This window comes from Loxodonta africana, chromosome 20 (assembly GCF_030014295.1).
Source record: "Loxodonta africana isolate mLoxAfr1 chromosome 20, mLoxAfr1.hap2, whole genome shotgun sequence".
Lineage (NCBI taxonomy): Eukaryota > Metazoa > Chordata > Mammalia > Proboscidea > Elephantidae > Loxodonta > Loxodonta africana.
The window spans coordinates 73061436-73074846 of NC_087361.1; the positions used below are offsets into that span (position 1 = coordinate 73061436).

The following is a 13411-nucleotide window of genomic DNA, read 5'->3' on the forward strand; positions in this document are numbered from 1 at the left end:
CATAGCTTGACAACAGCCTTGTTCACAGAAGCACCGAGAATCAGGTATGTCCCTGTGCCTACCCTCAGCACCAAACCAAACCCACTGCCATGGAGTCGATCCCAACTCACAGCGACCCTATAGGACAGAATAGAACTGCCCCATAGAGTTTCCAAGGAGCGCCTGGTGGATTCGAACTGATGACCTTTTGGTTAGCAGCCATAGCTGTCAGCCACTATGCTACCAGGCAGCACAGTGTACCCTGTAATCCCCTTTCCCCAGCAGATGCCATATTCAGTCCAAACAGCACGGCAGCCCAGTGATACCCAGTCTCTCCCCAGCCCCGTGGTCACCTCAAGTGGTTCTGAGCTCCTCTTCTACCCTGTGCCATCCCTCCTCCCATCCCTTCCTGCCTCCACCCCCAAGTCCATCAGACCAAAGGGGTCACCAAAACAGTTGTGAGGACAGAAGACGTGTCTGCGGTGGTATGAGTCACAGGACACTTGTTTGAACTGACGACCACTTGGGGTGGAGGCAGGAATATCATCTTTATACTACAATCTAGAAATGTGAGGCTGGGAGAGTCTCGGGGCATACATAATTTGTAAGACCCACTGCAAAATGAAAATGTGGGTCGGTCCCCTTGTTCACACATTATTAAGAATTTTTAGATGGCGATAACAGAGCTTTAACCCAAGCATGGGGTCCTTCTAAACATGGGCCCTGTGACTGCACGGGTAAAGTCACCCAGCTCTCAAAAGCTGAAGCCAGGCAACCATGTTGGGGGAATTGGGGAACAGGGTGGCCTGAGGGGTGAGCTGGTTCCCGGCTCTGACTCCTCTGGGTCCTCAGCTCCTGTGTGCCCCCAAGTAAGTGAGGGCGGGAGCCTAGGCCCTGTCCCAATTCTCGTTCTCTCCTGCTTTTGTCCCAGACAATAGGCCCCTTCCTTTCTTGTCTCCTCCCAGTCTCCTAATCTGCTCCGTCCACCACAAAGGCAGGGGATTAGTTTACGGTCCCTTCCTGCCTCAACTCTCACAATCCCTGGACACTTGATCCAGCTCCCCCCCAACCCCCATCCTCAAACACCCCCACCCCTGGGCTGCCCCAGATCTGGAGCTGAGGTGGAGGGAGCAAAGGAAATGCATAGACTTGTACTGTGTATGGCCTGTCCAGAGCACCCCCTGCAGGTAGAGGCCTGTACTAGGGGTTTGTGTGTGTGTGTGTGTGTGTGTTGAAGTGATCCTGAGGAAAAGGGAACCACAAGCACAGACCCTGCCTTCAGGAAGCTCCCAGGCTGAAGGCAGAGACATTGCACCTACCCTAAGAGGGCTCCCCCCTCAGCTGATGTAAACAGACCTGGCTCCTGCCCTCTGGGAGGGCCAAATGTAATGAGGCAGAGAGCTCCTGTCAGACGGATGGGCACACACCCTACACAGTCATAAGATGCACTAAGCCCCTTGCCAACAAATTAATTCTGACTCATAGAGACCCTTCTATAAGTAGAGCAGAACTGCCCCATAGGGTTTCCAAAGCTGTAATCTTTATGGGAAGCAAACTGCCACATCTTTCTCCCGTGGAGCAGCTGATGGGTTCGAACCACTGACCTTTTGGTTAGCGACAGAGCGCTTAACCACTGCACCACCAGGGCTCCATAAGGTATGCCCTACTACCCGATATTTTTATGAGAAAGGAAATAGCATCCCTTATGTGTTAAAACCTCCCCCAAGCAGGATCTTGTTTAACACAAGGACTTCATCACAGAGAGATGATTATCCCACCGTACAAAGGAGTGTCAACCTAGGTCTTCCCGCTCCTTTGTTATTGTTAGGTGCCGAGTCGGACAGAGTTAGGACAGAGTAGAACTGCCCCACAGTGTTTCCAAGGAGTGTCGGGTGGATTTGAACTGCCAACCTTTTGGTTAGCGGCGGAGCTCTTAACCACTATACCACCAGGGCTCCTTCCAGCTCCTAGGCCTGTGGCTTTCCTCTGCTCCACACTGCCTCTTCAGGGGCTCCTGCCCTGTCACATCAGTTCTGTGCGAGCTTCCCCTCCTCTGTGCCTCTGCCCTTCTGCCTGTTATCTGGACCTGTCTGGTGGCACTTCTCACTTCCCTTAATGAGCCACAGTTATTTATGTACTTGTCTTATCTTCCCTCTGAGCCGCAAGGCAAAGGAAAGAGCTTGGCCTTTGGAGTCCCCCAAGCCTCACTCCAGCCCTGGCTCTGTCCTCCCGCTGTGTGCAGAGGGATCACAATGGTGCCTGCCTCACGAGAACTGTTGGGGGAACTCAAGAGAAAGCACTCAGTACAGTGCCTCCCATACAGCAGACCTTTAATCCATGCTTGTCGAATGAATGAATACATAAATGAATGAATGTATCTCTCAACAGCCCTGGGAGTTCCAGTGGCATTATCATTGTCTGTTAACACAGGGGGGCCTGCAGCATAAGTTAGGGTAGGAGGTGGTACCTTAATCCACAGTGTGTTGATGGCAACTGAGGCTTAAACACACTCTAAAACCAAAAAAAAAAAGTTGTCTTCAAGTTGATTTCAACTCATGGTGACCCTATGTGTGTCAGAGTAGAACTGCTCCATAGGGTTTTCAGTGGTTGTGATCTCTCAGAAGCAGATCACCAGATCTTTCCTTCCAAGTGTCTCTGAGTGGACTCAAACCACCAACCTTTCGGTTAGTAGACAAGGGCTTTGCCATTTGTGCCACCCAGGGATTCCTAACTACACTTTACACACAGGGCTATCCCCCTCAACCCGGTATAGTCTTTCTGTGCACAAATGAACACTGAGTCAACTGGGAGACACCCAGAGACATGGAGGAAAAAGACTCCTCAAACCAGGTCAACCTGGGAAGGCTTCCTTCTTCCAGGAAGTGTTAAAAGCCTCTCAGTGTCTGCTGCCTTTGGCTTGTTTCCCAAGAGCCAATGATAACTTAGGTAGGGAACAGTTCAAACTTGCAAATCACCCAGAGAGTTGGAATAAACCTGGGGAGACTTGGTCCCCATTTCCCCATCTCCCTATAAGGAAGCACCCCTCCCTGCCCTGCAGCAACCCCAGAGATGTCTTGGTATGGGCGGTAGGTGGTACCCCCTCTCTGCTCCACCTCCCCTCATTAGCCCATCTGCTTTGGCTTTGGGCCTGGGGACCACGTCCAAGTCCCTGACACTGGTGCGAAGTAAAGCACTTACCAGCCTCTGCCACCCGCCTCAGTCTGGTCACTCTCAGGGCAAAGAGATGGGGGCGGTGGAAGGAGAGAGGGAGAAGAGAGTTGTGCTCTAGAATGGACCCTCTGGGGCTCACTCCTGGCAAAGCCCTAGGTTGGCAGAGTTGACTAGGTGACATGTAGTGTCTACCTCAATTGCCCTGTGCCTCCAAGTGCCTCTCCCAAGAGGCGTTTGAATGGATAAGTACAATAGGATTCCTGCACCAAGAAGCTCCTAGACCAGGGGAAGATTAATGACAAGGTCCTTCCTCCAGAGCCAACAGAGAGAGAAAGCCTTCCCCTGGAGCTCGCATCCTGAGTTCGAACTTCTAGCCTACTAGACTATGAGAGAATAAACTGTCGAAGCCATCCACATGTGGTATTTCTGTTATAGCAGCACTAGATGATTAAGACAGGCAGTAAAGTACAATGGTTAGGAGCACCAGCAATTACTAGTTGATGATGGCCTTGGGCAAGCTCCTTAACATCAAAAACCCTCAGTTTTCTCATCTGTAGTACTGCCTCAGAGGGTTTATATGAGATCATGCAGGCAAAATGCTTAGCACTTAACACATCCCATCATTCACTAACTGTTGCCTGCTGCTGTTATTGGTGGCAGGGTGGTAGGAGGTCTCTCTACCTAAGAACCGGTGGGGGACTTGCTTGGTGGGCCTCAAGAACGGACCTTTCTGACAGTGTTTCCCTGGAAAAAAGATCACAGTCCAGGGAATGGAAACCTCAACCAGGAAGGCATGCTCCCAGGCACTGGGGCAGGCAGGAGGAGGCAGAAAGATGGCCACAAAGGGCTTCCCTGGCCCCAGCCTCAGGTTCCACGTCTCACAACTAATCAGAGGGACCCTGGCCCCCCAGAGCTGGAAAGAGTTCAAGACAGAGGGCAAAGGCCTCCCTTATAGGCCTCTGCAAGGGAGGGAAGATAGTAACAGAGAAGAGAGGGCTGAGAACGGGACAAGGGAAACCTTGGCTCTGGAGATGCCCTGTTGTGGAGCAGCCAGGCTCAGCCCCCACCTGCCTGCCCGCCCTCTGTGGCCCGCCCTGGCATGGCTGGGGGGGGGCACAGTTCCAACCCCTGAGCTCTCTCCGCTACTTTGTCCTTTTGGTGCTTCCAAAATAACTCTCTGCTCACTGCTCCAATGTGGCCTCTGGGTGTTCCTCTCCTCCTGGGACCTGCTCTCCCACATCTGTAGGGCAGGAGGAGAGAGTTGAATTGTCGTTAGATTTGGGGACCACCTCATTTTTACCAAGAAACTAGGTTAGCACAAAAAGGTTCCCACAATTCTGAGAACCCCTGAGCCAGTGATTCCAATTTCAATTCGGCTAAAAGAAGTTGTTATTTCCAGTATGGGGGAGGGGTGGGAAATTTCTCCCTCACCCCCATCTCTCATACCTTTCCAAGGTGTCCATAACCCCAGTGGGACTCCTTGTCCTTGGCCCTGCTCCCAATAGAGTGAGTTACTAGCCTAAGATCACACAACCCATTAGGGATGAGCCCAGAGGACGATACCGCTCCTTGGGGCATGTCCCAGGGCAGAAATGAACCCGCCCCCTCCTTTCCTTGGGATACTCCAGAGAAGATCCTAATTCTGAGGAACTCCATTTCTGGGGAAAAGCTGAACTCTCCAGACAGTGCTGACCTGGAAGCCCAGACTTCCTCTTTGGAGAGTTTGCCATCAAGCTCCGGATCTGGCTCCATCTCCTCCAGGCATCCCTACGAGGAAGATCATGGCCTTCTCATCCCAGCCCAGCAGCCCAAGAGCAGAATTGGCTCCTTGTAAACCGATTTCCCCAAAAGTCAATAGGAAAGGGCTTTATCATAAAGAGCTCCTGGGTGGGGCAAACAGTTAATGCGTTCAGCTGGTAACCAAAACGCTGGAAGTTCAAGTTCACCCAGAGGGACCTCAGAAGAAAAACCAGCCACTGAAAACCCTATGGAGCGCAGTTCTACTCTGACACACATGAGTTGCCATGAGTTGGAGTCAACGCCACAGCAACTGGTTTGGTTTGGCTTTTTGTATTAGTAGGGAAGAAAGAAGGAAGGGAAGGAAGGAGGACAATCGGATGGGAATCCAGTAGATTAGACTCCGGCATCCTAAATCTCAGACCCGGAAAAAACCCTGAGGTCCAATCCCCACCCTGTCGCTAGGAGCTGTTTCCTTGGACAAGTTGCGTTACCTTTCTAGACCTCAGTTAGCTCATTTGTAGTTGAAGGAGTTGAGAAAAACAGAATTTATGGCAAACGTTTTGTTTTTGAGCTTGTGATACAAAAGGCACCATGCTTTGCGTTGTTTGATTCACTCCTCCCCACGACCCTTTAAGATGAGTACTATTAGTGTTCCCATCTTAAAGATGAAGACACCGGGGCTTTGGAGAGGTTAAGGGATTTGCCCAAAGACACACAGCTAAGATGCCATGGAGCTGACACTCAAGCCCATGAGTGCAGGACTCCAAAGCCCATGACTTTCATGTGTCCCGGTCCAGCTCCCCACTTGGTGCTCTCTCCTGTGCCCTGCCTGTCTCTCTCCCTGGTGGGCATGGGTCACTGGGAGAAGCAGGCTGCAGCACGTGTGCGTCCATCAGGGTTGAAAGCCCATGGAATGGGGGGAAGGCGGGCTTGAGTGGGGGTGGGCTGGAGGCCAACTCTGCTCTGAGCCAGGCTTTCTTCTCCTCCGCCAGCCGCCCCACCCTGCCGCACCCCATGCCCGCTGCTGCCAGAGCCGAGAGGTTTCCTTTTTCTTTTGCCTAGAGCTGTTTCCTGCCTTTCCTTTTAACTGGGGTGTTGGTTCCCCCACACACTCACCCTCCTCCAGTGACCCCCTCAAGGTCTGACTTCTGATGGCCCTGGCCTCCCAAGCCCCACTTTGGAGTAAGGCTGGCACAGGAGGTCCACAGACGACCCTATTTCCTGAAGCCCCTCTCCCCCTCCTTCGCTCTTCTTCTGTGGGCCCTGGTCTGGGCGCTGCCTAGATCTCCTCATTCTTCTCTCCTTCCCTTCCCCCACCACCTGGTGCCAAGCAGTTCTTCCCAGGGAACTTTCTCATGCTGCCTCTTCCACTCGCTGGTTTTTCAGCCAAAACTTTTGGACACTGGGGTCCAGAAATCTCTTGGCACTTGCACAGATCACACAGCAACTGTGAGACTGGGAATTAGAAGTCACAAACCCCAAGTTTCAGGGGTCCCTGAGCTCTTAGGATCTGTTAGAAAAGGAAATTAAGTCCGGATCAGGAAGGTAGACTTGGAGGTGAGAAGCGAGGCCTGGTACATCCTTCCCAGACACACCCTCCCCTAGGCTACTTTCCTCCACAGAGGCCACAGGCTTCTCTGCTTCCTCACATCACAGCCCCCACAACAGTCCATCTGGAAGATGTGTGGAGCAGGTTGGGGGCTTGCATCAGTTGCTCCCTTTCTCTCCTCCCCTCCCATGAAGCTCTAAGACTGCACCAGCCAGCAGAAAACTAAAGCTATTCCTGGTCTCCAGGACAGCTGTCTCCTCTGTCTCCTTCTTATGAACCACTTTCTCTACTCCACAGCCGCCCAACACACACACACACACACACACACACACACACCCCATCACACAACTTTCACAGAACAACACTGCTCCTCTCCTTCCAGTGCTGGTTCCACGATCTCCTCCAGAAAGACTTCCATGACCAACCCTTCCTGGCCCTGGTCACCCAAATAGCAACACAGGCTAACATTTAGTGAGCTTTTCCCACATGCCAGACACCATAGTGTCCACTTCCGTGGATCCATACAACAACCCTATGGGTAGCTATTAGCTCTATTTACAGATGAGGAAACTGAGTCACAGAGAGGTTAATCAACTGTCCCAAGTTCACAGCTAGTAAGTGACTACTCAAGCCCTGTTCTGTTGTGGTCAGTGTCTGTTCTTTTAAGCCCTGTGCTCTCTCTTCCCCAGCATCCTGCCTCTATCTCTTTGGTCATAGACGTCCCCAGGCGGCCTTGAGGAGGATGCATATTACCCTGAATTTACATGCACACACACACACACACACATGCAATCATGCACGCACCTCATCTGACCCTTTCAAAAAGTTCAATGTTTATCACAGGTAGCCTTAAAGGGAGTGAAGTCCCAGGAAGGCAACGAGCAGCTCAATGTGGGGTTTGCCTGGTGGCAGTGGGTGATGGAAATGGTGCTTAGGGGTAACTGCAAGTTTACGAGCCTCAGGCCTTTTCCAGCTAGCTGCCCAAGGCACCTTTCCTCTTGCCATCTGTGTCCTGATACTGCTTACCTTTGGGGGTAAAAGGAAGGGCTCAGAGTAACTACCCAGATTCTCCTTCTCAGGGACAACACAAAATATTATTGCCAACAGGTTTTGTTGTCTGTATATTCCGGCCTCATTGGTGTATATGTGATGGGAGACAGCAAGGAGCACGGTGCCTTCTCAGCACTGTCACACTGGACCCCCCAGAATCAGGGGCTCATCTCCCCCCTGGGTCCTACTGATCCCAGAACTGGCCCCACCCAGGGAGAACATCCAAACCCCAGTAAGCCTCAATGAGACTGCAGTTTGGGAGGAGGTTTAAGGAGGGAGGAAAGGAGGGAGGGAAGGAGGAAGGGAGGGAGGAACGGAGAGAGGGAGGGAAGAAGGGAGGGAGGGAGGGAGGGAGGGATGAAGGGAGGGAGGGAGGGAGGGAGGGATGAAGGGAGGGAGGGAGGGATGAAAGGAGGGAGGGAGGGAGGGAGGGAGGGAGGGAGGAAGGAAGGAAGGAAGGAAGGAAGGAAGGAAGGAAGGAAGGAAGGAAGGAAGGAAGGAAGGAAGGAAGGAAGGAAGGAAGGAAGGAAGGGAGAAGGGAAAAAAAAAAAAAAGAAAAGGCACTTGAAGGATTGTGAGTATTTGCAGTCTGTCCTCCCAAACCTGAGCAAACAGGGCCAGCATCAGGGCTCAAAGTGGAATAATTTTGGACTTGAATGTCAAAGCAAAGAATACCAGTTGGATATAAAGACGACTTAACGGTCTTCCCTAGAACCAAGATGGAGGGAGTTGGAGGCATCTACAACAAGAAAGACATTGGCTAGAAGGAAGGACTCTCACCCGCCTGGGGTAGAAAGCCAAGGTGAAGTAATGGTTATTGGGGCAGGGTTAAGGAACACATAAGAGGGCCTACGGGTATCTTCTGGAGCCCACAGTTCCTTGATGCCCCCTATGGTTCAACCTATGGCTTCTTCTAAGCATCTCCAAGTACACTACCCGTTTCAGTATTTTAATCTTACCTTTTTACCTTCTCAACATCGTCAGGAGGATCTAGTGCTCACATCCCTTCACCAATCCCAATCCCCAATATTCACGACCTCGTTGAATCCCAAGTCCCTGCAACTAGCCAACCACTGATCAAGACCAGCATCTTGCAGTCACCCAAGCCCCCACCCACCCCACACCACTCTTCCTCCTGCCGCAGAAGTTTCACACTGTCTGCCTCGGCTCAGCTTCCCTCCCGTGTGAGAACTGGTAGCTTAGCTCCACCTCCACTGAGCACTGAGGCGGAGGCATCGTAACAACAGCTACCATTTACATGTCAACTCCTCTGTGCCAGGCACTGTGCTGGGTGCGTCATACCTACCTGCCATCTCACGTAATCCTCCCAGCCACCTGCTTCTCCCTGGGTGCACATGAAGAGCCTGAGGCTGAGTTGGAGGAGTTCAATGATTCTCGGTAAGTGGTAGAGCCAGGAAGAAACCAAGGTTTGAGTGGCAAAGACAGAAGGCACCACTGGTTGTACCACCCAATACAAACGCGCATAGTCTGCAGTGCTGGGAGCTTCTTTAACTGGCTGCAGCGGCAAGACCGGGTTGGGCGCTTCCAAACACTGCTGAGGATGAGCTCCCAGGCCTTCCTGTCCTGATTCTTCTCAGGAGAAATCCTCACCCCCACGTCTCCCTCAGATGCTGGGCTGCTCTCCTGAGAGAGCAAAGAAGGCTCCTCCTCTGAGCCAGCCTCGGGAGAGCTGCTGCCATCAGGAACCCCTTCTCTACGTACCATCCAGATGCGGTCCCTCCATGGCCCGAGGCAGAAGGCAGTGACGTGGTCCTGTCCCGCCTCTTGCCAATGTGCCACACCTCATTGCTAAATTCCCCACATTCAAGGGCAGATTAGCCAATAGGCAAGGTAAGCACACTGCTTACCTTGCTTACCAGATTACCTGTAGTGAACAATTTCACATTTTTCACCACATCAAAGACTCTGCTTCTAGGTATGGCTGGCATCTGTCTCTCCCAACCCCACTGCACCTCCCTACAGAATCAAAGCCTCTTTTCAAATTTATAACCCATGACAGGGGTGGATGACCCAGTAAGCAAGATAAGCACTTACTAATCTGTAGTGAACAATTTCACTACAGATGATCTGGTAAGCAAGGTAAGCACCATGCTTACCTTGCCTATTGGATAATCCATCCCTGCCTGAATTGTCTCAGGACCCATACTCCTTCCCCTCCCCTCCCTGATTCTCAGAGGCCTGATCTGAGGTTGGGAGAGAGGGGCTTTCTCAGTCTGCAGGGAGACCCAAGACCAGCTCAGAAAATCCCACCTCCATTGAACCCAAATGCAGACCTCACAGCTTCAAGGGAATGTGGACGAGACGGTGGGAAAAAATCTTCCATCTGCGTGGATGGTGGGGCCCTTGAATTCCAAAAGTGGCATTGTACCTCTCCCTCCCCAAGTCCTTCCAGAAAAAAAAAAATAATAATAATCCATTAGCCTAGGAAGACTTAGGTTCTACAGGCCAGCTCACCTCTGAAGGCCCTATCTCCCCTGCCCCCTCAACCTGGGCACTGGACCTTCTGCTCCCCAGAAACCAAAACAAAATCCATTGTCGAGTCGATTCTGACTCATAGCGATCCTATAGGACAGAGCAGAACTGCTCCGTAGAGTTTCCAAGGAGTCGCTTTTGGATTCGAACCGCTGACCTTTTAGTTAGCAGCTGAGCTCTTAACCACTGCGCCACCAGGTCTCTGAGAAAGGCTCTAGAGAAGTACATTTTCAAACTCTTTTTAGGCACAACACTGTCTTCAAACTAAACAATGTCATATATAAAAGGCTAGAAGTGGGCTACTCTGGGGGCTGCAGGGGTGGGGGTGAGAGTCTGCCCTCCTCTGCCAGCTGCTGAGGGCCATCACAGCTGCACTGGGCTCGGATGAATAGAGTTTGCCTTGTAGCCTGTGTTGGCTTCTGCCTTCAGCCCCTGGACCATGAAGAACCCATTTGCCCTTCTGGAGTACAGGCATTATTCTCTCCCTCTTACTCCCTCCCCTGTCCCAGAGCCTGTGCCAACTGGGGACAGAGAGATTGGGAGGGGAGCCCCATGATGGGTTACAATTCAGGACCACCACACCCCACTAGGACACTCCCCAGTACTGAAGGCCCTGGTCCCATTTAGCGCAAGAAACTCTGGCCAGCCCAGCTTCCCTCTTCCTCAGAGCTCCCAAGTCCTGGAATCCCAAAGCCTCTCTCAGTGAGAAGGAGCTGCAGGATACCACACCTGAGGCAGACCTCCTTACCCCCTCAGACTTTCCCACCTGCTTAAGACAAGAGGGTGATCAGCCTGGGCATGGCTGGGCTGAAGGAGGCTTCCCTTCCCCAGAGCAGGGGGGAGGTAGGTGGTCTGGAATGTGGTCTCACAACCTCCTCCTGCCCAGGGGGCACGAAGCCAGAGCCCCCAGCCCTCAGGCTCTAAGGGGAAAGCACCTCTGAGCCACCCTCAGAACAGCTGCCCCCAATAGGGTCCCCTTCACGCCCCATCTCACCCCAACTGGGACTCTAAAAATGGTTCTCTGGTTTTCAGCCTCGGCGCCTGCCCACAAATTAGTGTCTCCAACACAGCCTCTCAGGACACGACTTCAGGGAGGCCCCAGGGGGAACCAGGAGGCCTCAGCAAAGGGAGATGGTGTTGGCAGGGTCCCTTTCTGAGGGGACAAGGGTGGGTAAGCTCCCTCTCCCAGTTGCTAGGACACCCCCCAAAGCCACTCAGCCTCAGTATGACAGCTCTGTTGTCCTTGCCATGGCAGAGAACAGACAACCTTTGCACCCACGGTAACTCCCTCCCCGCACCTCCACCCCCAGTTCAGTCAGCTTTGCCCTCAGGGCTGTCCTGCTGGAGAAAGAGGAGGCAGGGGCGAAGCACCAGGCAAGCCTGGACTCCCAGAAGGTGAACTCACAAACACCTTGACCAACCGGGAAACCAAGCTGAGGAGAGGGGAAGCCTGGGCTCCCAGCTGTCTGATCTTTCTTCTCAGACTCCTCTCCTCAACCCCACAGCAGTCGACTTGGAATAGGAAAAGCCCTCCCGGGGTGCCCATGCTGCGATGCCTCAGGACCCCACCTGGGCAGGTGCCCCGCACTGAGGCCCAGGCAGGGCATCAGCGGGCGGCCAGGCGGGAGCAGGGAGGGCAGTGCCGGGCGCCTACTCACAGAGAAGCCGTCAGGGCGTCCACGTCCCCCGGCACGGCGGACAGCCCGAGCTCAGAGCAGTCGGCAGCCAGCGTGATGCCGTCCCCCTGGCAGTGGCAGGAGGCTGGGCAGGCGGCGGGCCCCCGGCCCGGCTGAGGGGCACCGCCGACGCGCGGGGAGGCGCACAGCGCGGCGCACAGGACGGCGCACAGCCACAGCACCCGGACCGCGGGCCGGCTGGGCATCTCGGCGGCCGGGCGGCTAGGGCACCTGGCGCGGACGGGCGAGCGCACCAGCTCGCCTCCTGCTCCCGCGCCAGGCAGCGGGCTCCGCCGTCGGTGGGGACAGCCCGCGGGCTCTGCTTGGCGTCGGCGGCGGCGGCGGCGGCGGGAGCGCTGGGACGATGCAGTCAGAGAGGAGCAGGCATTGTTGAGTGATCTTCGTTATTCAGTCTCACAGGCTGGGCTTGGCAAGGGAGGGCGACACAGGCGGAGGAGGAGTCAAGGAAACTTTCTACGCTGCAGCTAGCTCCCCTACTCTTCTCTCCTTCCTTCCTTCCGAGCTGGCAGCAATTTCATCCAGGAAAGAAAAAAAAAAGGTGGGGCGAGGGGGGGCGGAGGGAAGCAAAGAAACCCAAATCAAGCAAAGCCCAGCATGTCAAGGACCTGAAATTGTTTGGAAGCGGTGTCCCAGAAGGGAACCTGGGCCACTGAGGCTGAGGACCCTCTTGCCTTTGGAGACACTCAGGGGGTCACACACGGGAGCTGGAGGAGGCCCTTCGGAAGAGACCTTAGAGTTTCCATATGCCCCCAACCCCTCTACCACGTTTTACACTTGAGGAACTGAAACCTAAGAGGTGAAGTGACTTGTTCAAGGTCACACAGCAGATGAGAGGCAGCACCAGAACTGGAACTCAGGGTCAGCCCTCTGGGGCGGGGGGGGGGGGGGGGGGGGGGGCAGGGGCATGGAGTAAGAAGTTGTCAAAAGCAGTCAGGTTGTGGCAAGCTCTCACAGGTTGGGATGAGGGGCACTAAGCAGTAAGGGGTTGCCTTCCCCCTGAGGGGACATGCCCTGATACCAAAGAAACAGATGCGGATTTCCACCCACTGAACGTCCTTTGTATGCATGGTTAAGTCGCAAGGGTCACCCTGATCCCTGCTCCAGGGACCCAGAGTGACCCAGGGATTCTGCCCAGCTGGTTGTCAGAGGTTGCCTAAAAGTCAGCCAGTTGGCGCCACCTGGGGGCTCAGTGCTGCAGCTCAACCACCCTGAGACTGGGATCCCAGGACCTGGGGGTGCATAGGTGCTAAAACTGGGCTCAAGGCCCTGTTTTATTCTTAGACCAGGCTGGACTGCCTTCATGTAGCCTCTTGTTTTCTCTGGTCTCTCCCACACAGAGCCAAGCCCCAGTGCAGAGCTGGAGTGGGCTATGCCTCCCTCCTCCCACACTTCACCCTGTCTCCTCATGGTCCACCCATCCAGAGTAGACACCAGAAGCCTGGGACCTCAGAGGCATCCAAGCTTCCTTCCATCCCACACTGCCAGGATCTTCTCACCAACCCCGTCCCACTCTCCTACTCCTAATGACTTTGCAGGGACACCAAGAAACCAGTAGGCCCTGACCTAAGCCTCCCGTTTGGGCCATGGCCCTGAATGTGGAAGATGAGCCTCCTGGGGGGCCTGAGAATGGTCTGCACAACGAGAAAGACCCACAGCTAGGAGCATCCCTGCTCTGAGGCACATGCTGCTGCTCATCTGCTGTGTGTCCTTAAAAGTCACCCCTCTTAAGGTC

General features: G+C 53.9%; 1 protein-coding gene across 1 annotated transcript in view; it reads right to left on the reverse strand.

Moving 5' to 3' along the window:
• The window catches only part of LGR6 (leucine rich repeat containing G protein-coupled receptor 6), a 138246-nt gene extending 126382 nt beyond the window's left edge, over positions 1 to 11864 (reverse strand). The window contains exon 1 of the mRNA XM_064273392.1: positions 11641 to 11864. Within this exon, the coding sequence (XP_064129462.1) occupies positions 11641 to 11864 (224 nt within the window). The remainder of the gene's footprint in view (positions 1 to 11640) is intronic.
• Between the last annotated feature and the right edge of the window lie 1547 nt (positions 11865 to 13411).